The sequence below is a fragment of the Perna viridis genome, chromosome 4 (assembly GCF_037379345.1).
Source record: "Perna viridis isolate PV_CMFRI_1.1 ecotype Kerala chromosome 4, ASM3737934v1, whole genome shotgun sequence".
NCBI classification, from domain to species: domain Eukaryota; kingdom Metazoa; phylum Mollusca; class Bivalvia; order Mytilida; family Mytilidae; genus Perna; species Perna viridis.
In genome coordinates, this window is record NC_142448.1 from 30,368,882 (window position 1) to 30,391,895 (window position 23,014).

General features: G+C 31.2%; 1 protein-coding gene across 1 annotated transcript; it reads right to left on the reverse strand.

Annotated features, from left to right (window-relative positions):
* Positions 1-746: 746 nt before the first annotated feature.
* On the reverse strand, positions 747-21,835 carry LOC148619698 (sphingosine-1-phosphate lyase 1-like). The gene is made up of 16 exons (XM_088579903.1): positions 21,775-21,835; positions 18,166-18,313; positions 16,437-16,606; positions 14,426-14,465; positions 13,780-13,859; positions 10,933-11,061; positions 9,592-9,680; positions 8,926-8,962; positions 7,985-8,092; positions 7,290-7,352; positions 6,828-6,974; positions 5,656-5,776; positions 4,549-4,666; positions 3,642-3,788; positions 2,257-2,377; positions 747-1,295 (listed from the first exon to the last, which is right to left on the reverse strand). Exons 1-16 carry the CDS (start codon positions 21,799-21,801, stop codon positions 1,194-1,196), a joined length of 1,647 nt encoding a protein of 548 aa, XP_088436029.1. The 5' UTR covers positions 21,802-21,835; the 3' UTR covers positions 747-1,193.
* Positions 21,836-23,014: the final 1,179 nt, after the last annotated feature.

The following is a 23,014-nucleotide window of genomic DNA, read 5'->3' on the forward strand; positions in this document are numbered from 1 at the left end:
CAAATCACAGAAACACACAATTCAATTATAACAGAATTATTTAGGTCAATAAAACTAAAACAGAAATACATATTCCTATCTTTTTCTTTATAAATATGCTATGACACATTCCAAATACATTATATCAATGTTTCTGACAGAAAAATTGTGTCATACTGTTTATGGACACATGAATAGCAATAGACCTGCGTACAACATACTACACAATTCAAAGCCTGTAGAATGTGCAATCCAAATTAAATCAGTATACAATGTATAAGAGCATTTATTGGACTTTCATTGGAAAGACAATCATAGAAACCTTGGCGTGCCTCTGTGGCCTGCTCCTCCATCACATCCGGGTCTAGGCATAAATTGCCTGAAATTTATAACATTAACCAATGAACTTAAACTTACAATGAATGTTGAACTATGGCCTTTCCCCAAGAATTCTGATACAACATTTTTAAAGTTTCAAATGTGTCAAATCTTTAAATATAAAATAATTGGTCCTTAAATGCCAATAAGGTGGCCATTTTATGATAGATCATTGCATTGATTTTGGCTAGTCATGGTACTAAAGAAGACAGACATAAAAATAAGAAATATAAATGATATGAGGTAATATCATTAAAAATACAGCTAACATGACAAATAGTTAAGATCTTACAAGTACATGCAATTACAGATAAGACCTTATAGAGAATGAAAAGGGGATGATAACCTTACAATACTATAGTAGCATTTTTTTGTTCAATTTTCTCAAATTTTGATGGGAAAACATTTTGTGAAAGAATTTTTTGAAGCCTGTGACTAAGATCAAACACTAAGCACAGTTGTCATATTACCAAATAAGTTTGTTTAAAAAAAAATAGATTCATTTGTATTGTACTCAATCTGAGGAGTATAAGGAGATCTAGATCCAAATATATGATGATTTCTATTTTTTTGCATATTTTCTCATAAGAAATAACTTGTAGATTAAAAAAGACAGACTGCAACCATCACAGCATGATGTGGTATCAACTACCAGCCTTACATAGTCCAAAACAACATCATCAAACATAATTAAAAGTTGCACCATTTTCCCTAATTCTACCATGATAACAGAGGTAATGAATGATTTACTATGAATATCAATAATTCTCAAGGCCTAAAATATTAATCTTAACAGCCATTTGAGTATTCATATACAAAACAATTTGTTCACTGATTCATTGCTTGTCTGTGCAGTACAGTGCATTCAGGAAACATCCCACCAACTCTGTAACCATGGATTTGTCTGGAATAGTTTGGGCCAATCCATAAATAGCACCCTGCAATACAAAAAATACTATGTATAAAGGTAAATAATTTGCTTGAATTAATACACAATTTCTGTTTGGTTGATTCTCTTTAAGCAAATCAAATAAGATATCAGGCTTAAGAATATCCCAACTTAATCATTTCTATCAATAAAGTCATACAGTGAACAGGAAGTAGATAAGGAAGGAACCTGGAAAGGGGAGAAATGGTTAATGTGGAAAATCAAAAACTTGCTACATTGTACTTGAATTGGCAAGAATGAAAATTACACTGCTTCATAGTTTATGACATCTTAAGTAGCAGTCTTTGTAAGAATCAAGCAAATTCAGTAAAATGTGATTCACCTAAAAAAAGGCTACATATTTCTATTTTTGTTATTAAGTTGCTTTATAAGTCTATATGATAAAATGTATAATTATTCATTCCAATCTGTCTGCACATAGGAGATAATTTATGTTGAAAACTCAATGCTTTCTATTGTATTTTTGATCATTTACAGAGTTATCTCCCTTAATTTTGAATTCTGCAGTACATGCTATATAATTTTTATCTCCCAAGAGCACGGGTTATATGAAAAACCACATGTTAACTTCTGCTAAATATAACATTTTAAACAAAAGATCAAAAATAAAAATATTTGCCCTACTACTATACATTGAATGTCTGATAGATTGTTGTTGACTGATGGACAAATGAAAGAACAAATGAATGGGTAGCATTACAAAAATCTAAGTTACAATTTTGTTTGCAAGTATTTAAAAAACAAAGCAATACAAAATTATCTTATAGCAATAATTCAAAAATAACATTACTGTACATTCAGAATTATTGCATGCATTATTCATTGCAATTTTTCAGAAAATTCTGCATGACAGAAGTTTCAAAATGCAATTCTTAATTATTGCTAAAGTCAGTCATGTTTTTGCAATAATATCTGCATTTAGAGTATTCTATACTAATGTATATACTAACCATTCCTCCTATCTCACTGTTAGGATCCTTCATGATCTCTGTAACTCCATTTCTGATATCCTCTAGGAACCTCTCTGTTACACCCTCCTGAGTGTGTACGTAAGTAACACATAAATGTACACTATAAAAAAGAATGGAAGGATAAACTGGTAGTAAGGACTCACTTAAGTGTTATCAAAATTGTCATAGATCAACATGATTTAACAAGGGCAAAAGTGCTTTCTGATAACATACATGTGAGATTCTCACATTTTTTTCCTTGCAGTTTGGAATACTGTAAAAGTCCTTAAATTCATGGATACCAATTTTGAAGGACTAGGGAAGAAATACAAGTTGGTGAATTCCTGAATTTGCGGTTTTGAGGTTTTCAGTATAATTTCATGCTTTGGCCTACCAACAATAACCAAGAAAATTGGTACCCAAGAAACAATAGTACTTTCTCAGTAGTGTGTGTATATAGTTAATTTACCTATCATGATACTGGATTGCATTAACTAGTGATATGTGTATGTACTGTTTTCAAAACACATACATGTATACTGTTTACTGCATGCATACAGTTGTATGTACCTATTCAGGTTCTGGAGTGAACTAATTAGAGGTCAATATGAATACTACATGTATTTCATTAAAATACCTACATGTATAAGGATAGTGGAGTGAGTGAAATAGTGGAATGCTCAGGTACTGTTTACAACTGTAAACTACATGTAGCATTCTATGTATGTGTACTATTTGGTTTATCTATGATACAGCAATGAATTAACTAATGAAATGTGAATGTACAGTAGACCCTCTCTTATGTGGCCACCCATACTGCAATCCAAATCTGGCCACATAAGGGAGGTGGCCTGTCATGAGAGGTTTGACCAATGGGTAATTTGTAAAAGTATTTTCAGCATTTCACTGTATATGTTTGTTGCTTCTGCTACATGTACATTGTGAGTTGACTGGTAGTAAGAATGTGTACTGTTTTATTTACATTTGTACCAATTATGATACTGGTGCGAGTTGACTTAAGGAATGCTTATGTACTTCTTACCAGTGCATTGACTGGTAGTATGAATGTGTACTGTTTCATTTACATTTGTACCAATTATGATACTGGAGTAGATACATGTAAGAGTAATTAAGGGAACCAAGGTTATAGTGGTAATCAAAAGAATGTAATCCAGGGACAAAGACCAGACATGGAAAACAGACATACACAAAACAGAACATAAAGTAACTAATATCATACATACAAAGTAACAAAAGCAAATGAGCAACTTGGACTCCACTAAAAACTGGGAGCATGGACCAGGTGCACTGGTAGGGTAAGCGTCTAACTTAAGATATATGTAAGTACTGTTGACCAGTGAGCTAACTACTAGTATTTACTTTACCTATTTGGGTATTGGAGTGAGTTTAGATTCCAGCCTTTACTTGTCATGTAGTCAGCCAATCTAAATATGTTAAATTCATCAGAACCAATACCAATGACTGACATCAGTGGTTCACCAAAAACTTTTACTCCATCTATTTGTCTTAATCTGAAATTAAAAAAGAACAGGTTTTGGTTTAAAATTCTACACAGCAGAACAAGTTGAAGAAACCAAGGGTCATTTTTTTCATTTTTTTAACCAAGATCTCTTTGAAACTTTCAAATCCAATTACTGTTAATTAAAAGTTTGTGTAGGATCTTATGGTACACAAGATAAATGTATACCATATCTGCTGTGGTTGGATAAAATATTTTGAGAGGAAGGGACTATTTTCAGGATTTTTCAAAGGTATTTACAATCGAAAAGAGCCATTTTAAAAGAAACTATACACTTTTTTAGATGAAGGGTCCATGTCCCCTTACCTCCTCAGTCTTATCTATAAATGAGGCAAAATACTGACTATTTAAGAGGCCAAGAAGAAAAGCTACAGCAAAAATGATATTATGGTGTAAAGTAACACCTACATTAAGTAAAATGATATCATGGAGTAAAGTAACACCTACGTTAAGTAAAATGAAAGTAAAGGGTAAGCAGTCAATAGGTGAAATACACCTAACAAAAAATCTAATGAATGGTAACTAAAGTATGGTAATACCACTACTCAATTGTATGGTTGCCATGTTAGGGACCAACCATATAAATTAATTCCTTGGGTACACTTACCTTTGATATCTTTCCTTGTAACACAGGGGGAAATTTAGAGGGTCAGAGATAAAATTTTCAGGGCATTGTGGCAAATAGGACTCAGATTTCATATCTTGCAAACAAACTTTCAGAATAAGTTCAAAAATCCTAAACATTAACATACCCAGCAACGATGTTTCTGGTTGTAGTAATAATTTTCTTGGTAGAATCTACATATCCATCTTCACCAAAGTAAACAAGGGTGGCCCAACATGCAGCAATAATAGCTCCAGCTCTGCTACCTGTATAAAGTAAGATGAATGTTTAGAAAATTTAGATTATTGAAGGTACAAGTACACTGTAATTATAATATTCATATATTTAATTTTTTACAGTGAGTAAAACCATTAACATCAAGGGATATACTTGGACTATCCCCAGAAGCTAACTATTTTAATGGCTATAAATACAAAACCATCCTGAGAGTACTTTCATGATTAATTGCTGTTTAGTTAACTTTCAACTTTGAATTATATTACAGTTCAAACTAAATTCAATTGATTTAAGAAACGTTTACATATTATTCAAAATCTTCCTTTAAAGATTCTACAAAATCCTTTGAATGGTTTAGGAGGAATTGTGCTTAAGAGGTTTTAATGTATAAAACCTTCAAGTTGAATTATCTCTCTTTGGAGTCCCCCATCAGTAACTGTTTCCTTCATGCACATCTACATATGATGTCCAACCTTATCATCAAAATTTCTTGAGCAGTTCAGGAGAAGTTGCATGTAAAAGAAATATGGACAGACGGGTGATTTGAAATATACCCCAAACTTTGTTTGTGAGGGGTATAACAACTGACCGTTATTTCAAAAAGATAGATAGTATTAAATATGCATCAATATATAACAATGGTTAAAGCATGACAACCATAAAGAGGACAGTAGCTTTATATTGCAAGAAAATTAAATAAAAATATTTGACCTTAATTATGATAATGAAAAAGGTCGATTAGAAGTTTGTTTTCTATAATAATGTGTTGAATACAAACAGTAGACAGATACCCAACTGCATTTTCATACAAAATAAAATGGATTATATATGCATACAGCTGATTTATCCCCCAAGTGCTGTTTTGAATTTTTAGTCAAAGAATGATGCAAATTTGAATGTTACTCAACTCCTTTATTTGGAATATCAAAAACCTGTAGGTCAATTTTGCCAGTAGGGGATTTGAACCTTTTCCTTGTTTTATAGGATATAATGGTGAACCAAAGAACTAACAACTTACCTCCCATTGAAGAAGTAGCATATATACCACCAGGCCAAGTTGTCTGTACAAAGAACTGATTCTGTCTGATATCTTTGTTTCTGTACAAGATGACTGATGATCCTTTTGGAGCAAATGCATACTAACAGAGAAAATAAACGAAGTACTTTATATATAATATTAAAAAATAAGTAAGTTATAAAATACTAAAAATATTCTATTTTGTTAATCCAAAAAGGATATTATTAAGATATACTCCTTTTTTAAAATTCAGTTGTCCAATTCACAAAAAAATTGTAAGTGTAAAATTCGTTATAAGTTATGACATTACAATACTTGTTTCTAATATGATGTCATAACTTATAACTAGTTTTACACTTACAAGTTTTTCCAAAATCAACTGCTGTATATTCTGATATATTCTATATTTTTTGATAGTGCTATAAATCTATTATTGTTTTTAAGTTTTTCAACTTATGGTATCCAACACAATTTTCTGCCCAAAAATGTTACATAAGACAAGTTTGGCAGCTTCAGCTATACTTTGAAGTTGAACAGTCTATTATATTTTGTAAATAAATATTCCTTGATTCATTTTTTACATGTTCTTCAAAATTGAAAGAATTTAGTTATTAAATTTTTAACATTTTTGTCTTCAAAAGTGAGAGAATTTAGTAAATAAATAATTCATGGGGGTATTGTGTTGTACTCATTTACACATGGACTGGGTCTTTATATTGGATTATTTGATACTGAGTATTACTGAGATTTAGTGAGGTATAAAATATAAATATAAAGACCATGCTGTGTGTAAATGAGTACAACACAATGCCTAATGTGAATTATTTCTATTCTAACATGACAAATAAAGAGCTTGACAGAACACAGCATGATACAATCGCAGCCATCAAACTATGTTCACTTGGGGCAAGTGTGGACACAGAACTAATTTTTGACACACTCTTAAAAATAGGGACTTAAAAATTCATTATAGACACAACAACTGGTTTGAACACAATAAAGCACAACATTAAAAATTAAATTAAAAATTTTTGAAAATGACATTTAAAGGATGACATATTAGAATTGTATTTAACACATGGCTATTTTGGCATGGTGTTATGATGAACCGTAAATGTAACATAAATACACCAAAATATGAACAAAAAGTACTTTTATATGTCTCACTCTACCTTGTGTGTATCAGCAGAGATGCTAGTCACTCCATCAACACGGAAATCACAAAGTGGAATTTTAAATCCTGCTTTCTCCATAAAAGGCACAAGGAAACCTCCTAAACAACAGTCTACATGTACTGGGATGTTGTACTTCAGTCCCAACTGTTCAATAAAATGATACTAATTTTTTATATTTATTTATAACTTACAGTAGTTAAAATTTAAAATTTGAATTCAAGTTTTTAATTTTCTGAGTTCCTGTGAACATTCATAACAACAGAAAAAATTAAACTAAGATACATCCATACATATCTTGTTGATCTACTTCTAACCATTTTTCATTTTAAAATTTTGTAATTTAGAACTTACAATAAAAAATATGTTCTATAAAAGATATGGACTTCAATACATTAATAGATTCTTAATTTACGAAGTGTGTGTAGTTTTTCTTCAAAACACCTGTGTTTTATACTATACCTGAGCAATCTCTTCAATGGGGTCTATAATACCATGTGGAAAATGTGGAGCTGAACCAACCAACTACAAAGTATATCTTATGTAAAGTCATTATGAAAATGTAACTTTTCTAAGTTGAAGGTTAAGATTGTAATTACTAAAATCATTTGTTAAAGAACAGAGTTTATAAGTAAAAGATATAACTTTTATTTTAGTTATTATTTGTATTGTTTAGTGAAAGTAAACTGAGCATTTTTATTTCAAAACAGTTAAACTCTATTAAGCAACAAAATAGCTAAATTTATGTGGACTCAAACTTTGTTAAGATCAAATGCTGCAGCCACTAATAAATGCCATGGGAATCAAAATGTTCTAATATCAGATGATAACCATAAGAATAAGTAATTTGCAGTTGAAGGCAATCTATAAATATATTTACTAACCATACAAGTTGAAGACACTCTATAAGTATATTTACTAACCATACAGATGGAAGACACTCTATAAGTATATTTACTAACCATACAGGCAGAAGACACTCTATAAGTATATTTACTAACCATACAAGTGGAAGACACTCTATAAGTATATTTACTAACCATACAGGCGGAAGACACTCTATAAGTATATTTACTAACCATACAGATGGAAGACACTCTATAAGTATATTTACTAACCATACAGGCGGAAGACACTATATAAGTATATTTACTAACCATACAAGTATTTCTGTTTATTGCCCTCTTCATGGCCTTCATATCAACTTGCCTGGTCTCTTCATTAACAGGTATGTGGGTTATTTTCATGTGAAAGTAATTGGCAGCCTACAAAATGTATGTGAAGAATAAAAACAGAGGTCATCCCCACACCAAACTGCTAATATATGCCAACATCAGCACCCTACGAAAAATACCCAGTATACAGCATATCTGATAATGTATAATGCTTATTTGTTCATTTTATAAAAGCTAACTTTCATGTATTTCTCCTAAAACTAAATATAAATTTAGTCAATTCTGGTATTGGAACAGAAGACGTTAATTAAGATATCTCATATACAAAATTGTCAAAAGTGAAAATAAATGTTTATTTTCATTTTCTTTGTATACATTTGTCATTCACTTCCCTACACTGGTATTTGGCACTACCATATTTATTTGAAGAGTGCCCATGAATCAGATGAATGGAGATATACATATAAATCAATTAAATTTGTAATATTTCTAATTGATTTTCTATGTAGTATAAATACCAGGAAACTGGGAAAACTTCCCTGTATCGTGTCAAACAAATGATCAAGTAATTGTTTCTAAATGACAAAAAAAGTTAAATTCTTATTGAAATGTTTTAACTTTAAAAAAGGATTCATGACAGAAATATATTCCCAAACTTTTTACATGCTACTTAAAAACAATCTGTATTTTCGGTTGTATTTTATGACAATGATTTATAAAATTCTCATCCTTGTGTGGTTTTAACATACAATGCAGGTATTATGGAGAGATTAACAATCAGTAGATTGAATTTGAAATACAAATTCATAGAAAATACATACAATCCCTTAGGGTAAACATCTCTGTATTTCCTTTTTTCAATGAATTCACAAAAATTGAGCTACCAGAAGTACATGTACATGATTCACATTTAAAACACTCACCTTGTCAAAGGCAGCATGGGCAGTGATTGGTACTATCCTGAAATATACATAAAATAAACAAACAGAGTTTTTTGAAAAGATAATTTTTTCTTCAATTTTAGTGGTTTGTCTAAATCTCCTTAATGTGAGAAGCTTTTAATTTAACTGTATTGTTAGACACACTAAGTATTTAATAGAGGTGAATCATTTCAAGGTGAATTTTATATTTTATCGTCTGAATGCTGAATAAACCACAAATACAACAAATATAGATATCTCTAGAATAATTCTTTTTGCCAGTACATTAGCATGGAGGTAGGAATGTGGTCAAAATTCCAACTTCCCTGTATGCAAATCTCCCCTCTAAATTGGAAATAAACACCCCCCCCCCCCCCCAAAAAAAAAAAAAAAAAAAAAAAAAAAAATCCTACCCACTTTAGGATTCCAATCATCCTAGTTCCCACTCCATGACCCCTTAATGCTCAGTTCCTACCTATACTCTGTCCATCAGCTAATTAGTACATATATTTAAACATTGTAATTTCATTAATGGTATGTTTTATTTCTTCACCATGGTCATCAATGATTCCCATCAATAAGATGAGCATGCTACCACTAGCCCACTGAGGTATAAGTAACAATATTTGTAAAGCCATCCAACAAATACGAGCGATTAGTTATACTTACAACTCTGGTATCCTTATACCTCTTTCTCTGGCCATATTTCTGTAGGAATAACAAGCCATTAATATACTCTCTGTCCCTCCTGATGTCATCTAAAATACAGGATTGATTGATTAATTATGGTTTAACATCCTAAGATAGATATTTCTTGCATTTCTGGACAGGAATAATTATCCAATTGAATGGACCCCACTTTGTACTAGTTTGACATGCTGATCCAGATGTTCATTGTGTTAGGACACAGAGGGTGCAGCCCACAAATAAGCATGCCACTCCACTTAAACATATTACTCTGACACCTGAGCCAACTAGTCGTCACTCTATCCTCTTCAGGACGTAGACCTAGGGTAAGGGAAGCAACTCAGTGATATGCTTGTATCATATTCAATTTCACCAAAGCCTATCAAGCTTTCATTTGAAACAGAATGAAATCAATCCAAGTTACTTTGATGCTTACATGAGATTGATGTAAAATTGTGAATACAAATGTTAAGAGTTGTGTCTCTTACCCTAGGTCTACCTCCTTAAATACTGCATGCTTAGAGGAGAAACAGTCCCAGTGACCAATTTTTGAAGTCTTTGGTGGGTCTTAACCAGGTAAAATATAGGTACAGCCTATATAATCAACTTAAAGGTTATCCTAGGTATAGATATACCATAATAAACAGACTAACATGTTATCCTTTCTTTTAGTTTGTGCTACCAGCAAGAGAAAAATAGGGTAGGTAGGTAGAGATATTATTTAATTTTGCAAAAACAGTATACATTGAGTTCATGGAGGAACAATCTAAACTTTAACAGTGCTTGAGCCAAAATGGCCATAAAATGTTTTGGGTAGATGCAAAAAAGGTTATGCTCTTTTTAAATTATGTTATTTCTTGTTAGAAATACATGTTCAAAGTTAAATGGATTTTACTTTCAAATATAGTCAACCTCCTTGTTATGATCAGTCAACATAGGGCTTGTAAGTCTTGTCATGTGACCATGTGAATTCACGAGAATGGGTTCCTAATGCCCATTCAAGAGCATAAGAAGTGGTTTTTCGTGAGGTGAAGACTACAATCTTTAATGCATAAATACAATGATAAAAATTTGAGGTTTAACTATTTCTACACAATAATGAGTTTGGTAATAACATAAATTAGAAAATTCTGATAATTAAAAATTTGTTTCTGTATCTGGTGTTGGTGCCACAAATGAAATTACTAAAGCCTGAAATACTCTTAACTATTTGTTACCTCGTTAACTCTATAGATAATGGTTGGAGTTGCCATTGATTTAAAGGATAGTTGAAGATTTTACTATTTATATCAAATTTTGGGGGTCAAGCACTTTAACACTTACAGTTCCAGCAGTGTTTTTGTCCCCATTGTACATGGTACAACACATTCTGACTACCTCTGCCTCCATTTTTCTGATGTCAGGGAATACATCAGCATGTAAAGGATTGGTCCAGGCAAACATACCATATGTCTGTAATATAAAAACAAGGAACAGATTATTGATAGAACACAAATCAAAACAATAAATTATGACAGGACATGTTTATAGGTTCAAATCAAAATTAAAGTTCACAAGTCATAGAAACAGTTAAACTAATTTAACCATTAAGCTCTGTACTGTTTACAAGTAATTCATTGGAAGACAAAGGTATTGTTATGAAAATTTAGTATGGTATATAAACTAACCAAAGAAAACAACCAGTTAACAAAAATACAAATCAGACTACATTAAAAGAAAACAAAGGCACCCCCTCCCGCACTCCTTTTTAATGCTGCTACTGCATAATGTTCAGTTGTCAAAATTCATTTATAAGAAGATTGTTGTGTCTGAGAGACACATTTGAAGCCCCTGTATGTATTTTCTGACATATATAAAAGTCAATTTATCTTTACATGCTTTAACTCTTTAGAATGGCGACAAAATGACTAAGTCCAACTATACATGAAAATGTCAAATATAGATAGAAATGAAAACCCTGCACATCTTCCAACCGTTGTCCTATTAAAGTGAAAAGATCTTTTTTATTAGGAATCCAGTTGTAATTACTTTATAGGTATAGGATTAAGATCAAGGTTTCATATTTTGTTTCAAGATTAAAGGACCTAGACTTTTCCTAAATTGAAATCAATAGTCCACCCGAGGAAAACTAAAAGTCCTAAATGTGGTGTCAATAAATGTCTGAAGGTTTAAATTGAGTTGCAATTATATACCCCAACCCCCAACAAACCTGGTTCAAAACATCATCAAATTCTATTTTTACCAATATATAATGACATTAACAGTAATGCTCTAAATGATATAGAGTTGTTATGTAATAACCTAACACAATTTGTTATGCAACTAGCCAAATTAAAAATGCATATACATTTATTCAAACCATAAGACAAATTCAATCACTTTTGCTGTAATGAGGAATTTCATTGGATATCATAAAAAATTTCAAGACGTCAATTCCACAATTTACTGTCTTAAATTTTTAACACATGCAGATTTATTTCTTAAAATATTTGCTATTTTCAGATACATTTGACAGTTGCATTATAATGGAAATAACTGAATTGTAATTAAGATCTAGACTTGAGGGTGGCAAATGTCTTTTACTGGCTTCGCTTATGTGCTGCCAATAAACTCAATTTGCCATCATGAAATCCTTAATTGATGGCTCTAAATCTTAAGATACAATACATTATCTCCAGTCAGTATTTCTAATGTACAGTCAGTATTTCTATCTCCAGTCAGTATTTCTAATCTCCAGTCAGTATTTCTATTTCCAGTCAGTATTTCTATCTCCTGTCAGTATTTCTATCCCCTGTCAGTATTTCTATCTCCTATCAGTATTTCTATTTCCAGTCAATATTTCTATCTCCTGTCAGTATTTCTATCTCCAGTTAGTATTTCTAATCTACAGTCAGTTTTTCTATCTCCTGTCAGTATTTCTATCTCCAGTCAGTATTTCTATCCCCTGTCAGTATTTCTATCTCCTATCAGTATTTCTATTTCCAGTCAGTATTTCTATCTCCTGTCAGTATTTCTATCTCCAGTTAGTATTTCTAATCTACAGTCAGTATTTCTATCTCCAGTCAGTATTTCTAATCTACAGTCAGTATTTCTAATCTCCTGTCAGTATTTCAATCTCCTGTCAGTATTTCTATCTCCTGTCAGTATTTCTAATCAACATGAAAACATAAAGACTTGCTACAAGTCCCTCTTAGAGTTCTACTGATAACTTTTCTTTGATTAAACTTCTCCATGGTATCTCTCATAGCAGCATTTTTTTTTAAAGAAACTTGAAAAAAAATCAGAAAGGGACTTGTACCAAGTCTAGGAAACATACATTTTTTTAACACACCATGTTACTTTTTACAGAAACACAAATAACATATATTTCATTCAAGTATATTTAATATATATCTTCCGTTTGTTCTATACTAAAATACTTCTTGGGAAGGGAAACTGGTAGATTGAGGAAGACTGATAAATCACAATAAGTTGAAAGTAGATTGACATTGTTTGAGTTGGCTATTTATAGAACAGAAGAATGGTTATAGTGAAAGAATAGTAAAATTTCCTTTAAGAACTTAACTTTCTACAGTAATTAATATCAATGGTTAAAATTAAAGTTTACAGAAAAAAATGTAAAATCATTGAAAAAACATATAAGGCATAAAGGGTATGCTGATTTGTATGAGGTGAAAACAAAGTATTGTGTCCTACTACCAGCAAGAGAAAAATAGGGTAGGTAGGTAGAGAAATTATTTTATTTTGCAAAAACATTTTACATTGAATTAATGGAGGAACAATCTAAACTTTAACTGTGCTTGAGCCAAAATGGCCATAAAATGTTTAGGGTAGATATAAAATGGGAAGGTAGGGTAGGAGGAAAAAGACATTTTGTTTTGACCTCCCATTCAAATGACATTTCTCCAGCATGATTTGTACATGTATTATGAATATCCAATTAGCTATGATCTTTAAAAATAGCTGAATTTAAAATAGTAAGTAATTAGGACTTAAATAAGTGGTATGAATCATAAAACTCTTGTAACACTATACCTTGTATACTCTGCCTTGTCTGTAATTATCAATTATTTTAAAAGACTACAAAAATATTAACATCCCCATTGAGTAAAATAAATTTTCATCCACCCACCCATGCCATATTTTACAAAAGTCTTTTTGTGATATTACCTTTGACATTAAGTCTGTTAGTTTTGGATCTCCATTGTACACCGTACCAGACACTTGTCCTTTCTCCCAGTCTACCTGAGCTAAATACATTGCATAAATATGTTATTTTCTTGGGTGCTATAGTATTATCAATGTGTGAAATTTAGGGACCCAAAAACTGAGAACATGGACCATGCACTAATAGGGTATCAAAAGACCTAAAAAATACAAAACAAAAATTCATACTTCATCAACCATCAAGATTGATATCCACGGATACAAGAATTATGCAGTATATGAAAAAAAGAAAAAAAAGAAAAGAAATGGAATGAAAAAAAAACTTGTAAAATTGGATATTCTTTATAGCATGCACATTTTTAAAGTGAGTGATCAAACTGCAATAAATTTCATCAGAATCTGACAAGTTACATAAGAGGAGTTGTGGAAAATAATACATCAATCAGACAGATTGAAACCTATCTATCCAATACTTCCTTTGCAAGGAGCATAAATGGTTTATCACAAGAACTGGAGATGTCATGTGAAAATGAAAAACACATGTTTCACATAGATTAAAAGAAGCACTTCATGTGTGTTCCCATGGAATAAAATTATTTTGACCTGAAAAAAATAGTACCATATAGTTTAACAATGCTAAACTACATACCAATTTGTTGATATTTTTTCAATTCTTCTATGACTTTGTCCTGAAAAAAAAAAATCACCAATATAACAAATAGAACTTGCAACAAGATTAAAAGTTATCGGTAATGTAACAATATTCAATTACAGTGAATAAATGATACAAACTCAGTAGCAGCTACCAAGAACAAGAGCTGGTAGATTTTTATTGCCTAGAAAAACAACTTAGAACAAGATAAAGATTTAATTAATTTTGAATATTTAAATACAGGTTCATCTAAGAGAAATGCAAATAAATGGTTATATTTTGCCTGTCAAGGCAATTAATTTAACAAGGATTTGTTCAACAATTTTGACTCAAGAAGACTTTGGTGGGACTTATCATAAGGATCATTTCAGCATCTGAAAGTTTCTTTCTATCTATCACAATTTTCAAAATATTGGCTGTAAAAAAATCAAAAATCAAAAAAACATAATTTTTTCACCTTTCAAGGGCAAAAACTCTTACAAGGAGTTGTTGACAACTTTGATCCCTCTGAGACTCTTGTAGGCCTTATAATTTGAATCATTTCAACAAATGAAAGAATATGGCTTAACCTAACAGTTTTGGAGATAAAATATGTGAAAAAGTACTGTCTGATCTATATGTTCTATTTTTAGTAAAGGCAGCCATGTTTTTCAAAGGATCAAAAATCCCTATACCAGTTCAATGCAGGATATCCCAAGGAACATTCATACCAAGTTTGGTTCCAATTAGTCAAGTAGTGTCAGAGGAGAAGATTTTTGAAAAAGTATTACATGTAATAAAAATAGCAAAAAAATAATTAGAAAAAGGACAATAAAACCAACATGGCTTCACAGATTAAAATGAAAATTTGACCACAGATAGATCTCATCATGCTGAACACTTCTGCTCATACCAAAATTGGCTAAACCTAACAGTTTTGGATATCATATGCAAATAACTTCTGTCCTGCCCCTAAGCTCTATTTTAGTAATGGCGGCCATGTTATTCCATGGATCAAAAATCCCCATATCAGTTCTATGCAGAATACCCCAAGGAACATTCATACAAAGTTCAAATCGAATTTGTCAAGTAGTATTAGAGGAGAAGAGTTTTGAAATCTTCTATCTCCCACCACACTACAAATTTTTCACTAAAGAGATCAATATGTAACCCTTTTTATCCACTTTTCTTGTCACCACCATTAGTATGAATCTTTCTAAAAACACTATTGGGACATACTGACTTTTCACCCTCTGCATGATCCTTACATGGACTAGTACTTATGTATTTACATGATGATTTCACAATCTGACACAAGGAACAGTTATACTTTAAATGTTTAAAAATAATCTTTAATAGCTTAAAATTATTACCAATAATTACAGTTATGTCAGTTAGATATACATGTACTGATAGTCCTTATCACTACAGATGGATGTAAAAGATATGTTGATATTTTATAATTCATATCAGTGATCACTTTCATAGAAAATGTTTGTCAATAGTTTCATTACTCATTTTTTAATGGCTCTTACATTATTGTGAAGGGGAACCAAAAAGGCTGCATTAGTTGACCATTCAAATTATTTTAAAACGTGAAGAAAATATTCATTCATCATCTTGATTTGTGATACATTTCTTTCCATAGACCTCTGTTGTTTTATGCCATACCAGGATAACACAGTATGTTAGTTTTTTAGTTAGGATCTGAAAATAGAGGGGCACAGGAAGTGGGCACTTCAGTATGTAATGTGCTAGACAGATTTTTCACATAGGAAAAAAGATGTTCCTTTTGTAAATAGATGATTTGGGTGATACTGTTTATCCAATTTTATTAGGGCACATTAAATTATGAAGAGGCTCACAAAGGTGTTCAGTAACGGCAGTGGAGCACAGGTCTTAAACACTTTGAGAACAGGGTGCAATGCCCTCCACTTCTATCTAAATAGGACATTGTATGTGAACAAACAGAGCAATATTGAAATACCAAATAAACTTTCTGATTAAATAATGTAATTAAAATATTTACCATAGAATAGCCATTGTTAGGAAGGGATGTTAAGTAACCCTCTACTTGTTTGTGGAACGACTCTTCCATCTCACGGGACATTTTCTCCTTTTCTTCCTTTATCTTCTTTTTCACAAAAGGCATCATTCTAACTATCCTAAAAACTTTCTTTTTTAGTCTTGGAACCAGATCTTCAAGAAAAAGAAAAAGACTTCAGTTAAATTTTCTTCTCTCTAAAGATTAATGACATTATTGTTTTTTTCAAAGTTTTGAAAAAACACTTTGGCCACAGCCATACTTCAGTTTTTTTTTTCAGTTCTTTTTTCACATCTTTGTCACTTGGTGTTTCTTCAGTTTGTTTACAAAGTTGTTTACAGAGTACATTGACTCAGCTGCAGAGAACAAGAATTGCACAAGCGGAGATGCGTGAAAACACCACCTCACGGTGGAAATTAAATGACCTTTCAAGTGTCCTAACTCCTACAAGTTATTTGCAGGCCTGTCATAAGGATAATTTTTTCAACTAAAATATATGTTCTTTCTTTTATAGTCTTAAAGAAAGAAGCCCAAACAGTTAACCTGTCTTTTAATACAATATCCTACTAAAACTTGGGTTAAAACTTTGAACAAATTAAGACATACAGGTTATGTCAAGCTGAAGAAAGATGCCAACATTTTTCTAGTGTCTCCTAAAGTATAAGTTTACCCTTGTGTTCTTAAAATAGCCATGTTCTTGCTATATATATAATTGGTACATTTTTAAGCTTACCAATTAAGAGTGGTAATGGTCATATATGGGTTCAACTTGCTCAGTGCTCACTAGTTTTAGAGGAGAATTTTTAAACAGTTTATGATGTTAGATATTGAATTATATGGCTCACATAAACCTTGCTCCATTGTAAAAATTACTAAGGGCTAAATGAGCATTGTCAGATATACATTTGTACTGATTTTGTACACTAGAGTTTATTATTGTTTGAAAAAATGAAAATCTATACAACATAGACAGGGATTTCTCAGTATATAATGGCCAATAATGTTTGTACTGATTTACTGAAACAAAGATTTTTTTTGTGTGTCTTTTTTTTTTTTTGAAGATCAATCAGTGTTTCATACACTGTAAAATTTGTCAAATCGTATTAATCATTCTATGAATTCTTGATTACATAGAGGCAACTCTTTGGGTGTACCTGTGTATCATGAAGTTTTGGGGCCAGCTGCATCCTTCCCTGTGTTGTAAGGATTTCATTGATTTCCTTGTAATTCACTGAAGTGAAGACCAGTGGGCAGCCTTGGGCTGACATTTTCATCCCAGTGGAGTTGTCGTCTCTTTGACATATTCACTATACCTATACCTATACTGCTTTTATGAAACAAGTATTTGCAACAGCTATATCACAGGTTTTACATAATTGTCATAAAAACTTACACAATTTAGTGTTGAGAACGTTTAATTGAAATAACTATTTGTTTAGTGCCAAGTTTCATAAAAATCTCAAAATCATACCAATCTGGTCCAGGTTCAATAAAGAATCTAAAATTGGGATTATTCTCAAATCCTTCCTCAACTATAATTTCAACCAATCAAATCACTTGAAATAGAAGATTTGAGGAAAATTCCATTTTCAGACTGTTTCTGAAATCCAGGACAGATCACATAAAAACTAAAGACTTACCAAAAACTCTAGAATTTGAAGAAAATCTCAAATTGAGATTTATTATGACACCAAGGCCAGATAACCCTACATACCTTCTTCTTCATCAAAGAGAAAATTTTTGACAGCTAAAGCAACAACAGTTGTCCCACATGTGTATACTACAATCTGCCATGGCTGTAAGTTTTGACATGCTGAATTTATTCTGTCTTTGACAATGTCTAAGCCAATAAAGGCTGGATTCTAGAAAATACAAAATTTACATCTTGGAATGCATGTAAATGTTCATTGTCATTGTATACTAGCAATAAACTTTTCTATTACTGATTATAACCACCTTATTTCATCTTAATTGATCATAGAACATATTTGAAGCACTTTACATTCTAAACGCCTAAAATATGGTCAATTTAGTATCAAATAAATAGTTTTTCTACAGTTACATGAAACATCATGCTGCAGCATGTTAGTATTTAAAAAAAAAAACACAAAAAAAAAACAATATATTTGTCAATCGGACACATTTCCATTGCACTGCAGTAGTTCTCCTCATGATCTTTGCACAGCAGCAAGGGCATTTTATCACTACAGTGCAGAGGTCATCATGGGGTGGTCGTTCAGAACCAGCTATAGATATTTTAATAAGATTATTACCAGTAGTGATTTTTATCATGAATGATGCACAGCAACAAGGGGTTAACATTGCTACTGTGCAAGATTCATAAAGGGATGGTGCTCTAGAACTCACTTAGGAGAAATTGTATGGTTCAAGTGATAAAAAAGATTAATCCCATCAAAACTTTCCATATTGCTTGATGAAAATTCACACAATCTGCTAACAATTTCTCATCTTCATTATTCATTAACCATATCAATTTTATGGAGGGTCTAGATTTTTAAAACTTTTGCAGTGATTATTCATAATTGGTGTGATTGTAATCATACCTTTTCATTGCTCAGATAGACTACCACAGCCAAAAAGAAAATGTATTTTATCTTTGACCTCATTACTACAACATATTTGATGGGGAGTATTATTATATCTAACTTTCTCTATAAGTAAATGGTGAGCAGATATGCGAAATCTTGTTAAACAGTTTTTCTTGTGAGTGTACACAGGTAAAAATTAATACACAAAATGGATGAGTGGGAAATACAAATAAAATAATAAAAGGCCAGTATTGTGGCAACACAAAGACTAAACAGTAAACATTTTTTTACTGCATCATATTTTTGCTGTAAAAGGGAGATGAAGCCAGTCTTCTTAAATCTGATGTTTGCAATGTACAATTTAACATTGAGGTAAACAGCGCTGGTCTAGCTGTTCAAAATTGGTGTCTATCAAGCTTTTGACATTTTCAAGCTGAAAATTTTAGCTAATATACTAGATCCTTGTCTATAAGTTCAAAATTTAGTCCGGAAAATCTGACTTATAGGCGAGTATATATGGCATGTCTGCTTTGGAGGTTGACTCATGGTCATTTCCCAATTATCTTTACTTCACAATTCACAACATTTGTTCATCTTAATTCATTCTATATTTCAGAAGTAGTACATGTAAAAATTTCCCTTGAGTGAAACTGCTTATTATATAAGAAAAATTATTGCAAAATTTCAGTGTAATTGGCAAAAGATTGCAAATAAATAGCTGTGCAATAAGCATGTGATACACTCATTCAAATGATGCAGTTACAGTGTGACATGTAAAAAAAATTCTAGAAAAGTTACGAAATAGTCCAATAAAAAAAAAAAAATTAAACTACTGAATTTTCTCCAAAAAGTAAACAGACTGTAAGACCATTAAAACAAATAATTGTATAAATCTTGAAGTGTATTGTACTCAATTTATGGTGCAACAAGAAAAAAATTCTGAAAAACTTATGAAAAAGTTAATAACTCAAAAAAGAAAATTAGGAATTTCACCAAAATGTATATATACCTGCAGACAAATGGGACAAATAACTGTAGTTTGAAGTAAATCCAACATGCCATTTCCAAAATATGAGAAGACATGTAATATTTTGAAACTCCTCCCTTTTTTCAAATAAAGTTTCATAACTCGGAAACTAAAACTGGAATTTTCTCCAAAAAAGTATACAAACTGTTAGACCATAAGACCATTATAACAAACAGTTGTGGAAGGTTTTTAGTTTATTGAACAGATGGTTCTCAAGTTACAGTGTAAAATGCTAACACAGACGGACAGACATTTGTATACTACATTAGTATAATAAGACCTGTCTTTGATGGGTATATAAAAATGGTAAGAGTTATTTTCCAGGTCAGGACAAATATATGGGGAAAAAATTCCACTAAAACTTTAGTTGAGGCATTGCTTGGTTTTAAACATACAAGTAACCTCAATGAAGAATATAGTGTTACACTATCCAAATTCAAGACAATAAACCACAAACTCCCAATTGAAATAGGCAAATGACACAGTACAGAAAATGCTCTACTGAGACAAATATCCTTGATAGGAAGGAACTCATCATTAAACAGTTCATAATTATAATGTAATTCAAAGCAACCACAACTTTAACATGATGCACATGTACATATATGGTAACAGGTTATGTAAGTCTCCACACGTCACTCCGTGACTTCATGAGAATGGATCCTGGTCTACCATTTAAATGCATGGAGATTTGTCATTAACATATCACTGGGTTCAACATTTTCAAATGTAAAATATCTTATTGTGTAAAAATACTGAAAAAAATGACAAATATTTAGTTCTACAGGATAAAAATGTTAACAAAAGCATAAAATAGAAGATTTTGCATTGTGATACAGCATTTTGATTTCCCGCAAATTCTTATGGGAACCTGAAATTAGAACGAGACTTACAAACCCTATTAAATATTCAAGTATGCATCATTAAACTTTTTCAAGTCTAGGTTTGCTTTTTTAAAAATATAATTCCATATATAATTTGATCAAAGAGTTTCTGAAAAAGATAGTGTTTTCTTAATGGTCTATGCTTCTTTTTTCTAATTAAAAGAATTCATAATAAAATTACTTATTGCTTTAAATTGCTGAATATATATTTATATAACATTGTGTAAAATGAACAGATTTAAACACAATCATTTTATTATCTTTATGAAATATTTGGACAAAACTTATGCAAGATGATTCATGCCACAAATAGATGGCCCTTGGATTGACCAAAGGTCAAAAATTAGGACTCTTAAAATATTATGTCAACCCTTTAAATGTACATGTACTCTAAACCTTTTTTTCATAAAAAAAACATGAACTTGTCAATGAAATACCACACATTTCGAAATCACAAAATGGTACCATCAATAAAAAGCAATGACTTGTAATTTTCTGCAACGGCATTATGAGTTTATATGATAAATAAATGCATACATGTTTTTTCTCCTGTCATCACTAAAGCCTACGACATGGAGAAAAAATATAACATTTATACAACAACTGATGTGAAAAAATTGGACGTTTACAGTTCACCAATCAATAGGTGTTTATTTATTGTTGGGTAACCATGACCAACCATCCTATGACATTTTCACAATAATCAAGATGATAATATGATACTTCGAAATACGTATATATCTAATATTTTCAAAATGCCGATCACAAAAGCTTATAAATCATTAGTTTTTTCATCCATGTTGTTCGTAGTAATACGGGTATGGGGTGTTATTTCTGTGATATAAAGAGAATAAATTTCTTACCAAAACTGACTTGACTGCTATCGACATTTTGTCTGAATATATGTACGATTGTCACATGATCAATAAAAATTAGGTGCGTTCGGTCATTAGTTTATATTGCCTTCACATACATGGATATGTAAGTAATCTTTTATTTATAGTCGGAATATATGTACAATAAATATTACAAACATGAGCTCTAATGAGCTCTTTAACCGACATAAAAACAATATAATAAACATACATGCAAACACTTACACAAGTACATAAAGTAATATGACGGGAACATAAAACAAAATGCAACATAAAAACTAATAAATAACAAAAGCGGAAAGAGCATAACAAGAAAGCACATAAAACATGAAACAAGCAAACGCAAGAAATTTCCTCAGACATGAGACAGCAAAGGTTGATACTTACAAGCATTAATATAAAGTGACATTTTTGTCCCTCACTAGACATTTATGTAAGTTCTAAACTGATCGAAGGAGGTTTAAGTTCTGATCTCATTCAAAAGCGAATTCCATGTCTGTGCTGCTTTATATCTGATGGATTTCTTACCATAGGCTGTGGTTTTTGGTCGGGTATCTCCGCTTTGTTTACATACCTGAAATTATAGTTACTACATGTATTTTTAACAGTGATTTTAATGAGTTACCAAATCTTGTAAAAACATTGGAAATCGTTTGTTTAAAATTTTGAAGGTCTCCAAGGCAATTGTGCTCATACTTCTTGTCTTTATAGATGGTAATTTAGACGGTTTTAAAAGTGAATGAATCGTAAGAACTTGTTAATCTGAGCGCACGTATTTTCTTAATTTTTAAAAGTATTTCACTCACTACAGAAGTGCCAAGTCAAAGGCAAAAGCTAAAATTTGACATAATAACGGAATAATATAAAGTGAGCATCCCAAGTCTATTCAAATGTTTTAAAACGTTTAATTGCCTTGCAGCCGTTTACAAATAAGTATTTGATATGTGTGAGTTGAAGCTTAATTTAAAATCTAAAGTTACACCAATTAATTTAACCTCTTCATCACAAGTAATATGCATGCCATTCAAATCAAATTATACATTTTGCTCTTGAGTCCTTTTGTCAACTGAAATAGCTTGAAATTTCTCAGGATTAGCCTGCATTTTATTATCTGAGAACCATCTAATAAGGGATTTTTACAAAACCTTACGTATAATAAATTAGCAAGTTTATAATTGATCCAGGAGTGTCATATATTGTGTCAATATATTTATATTAAATATCTGTT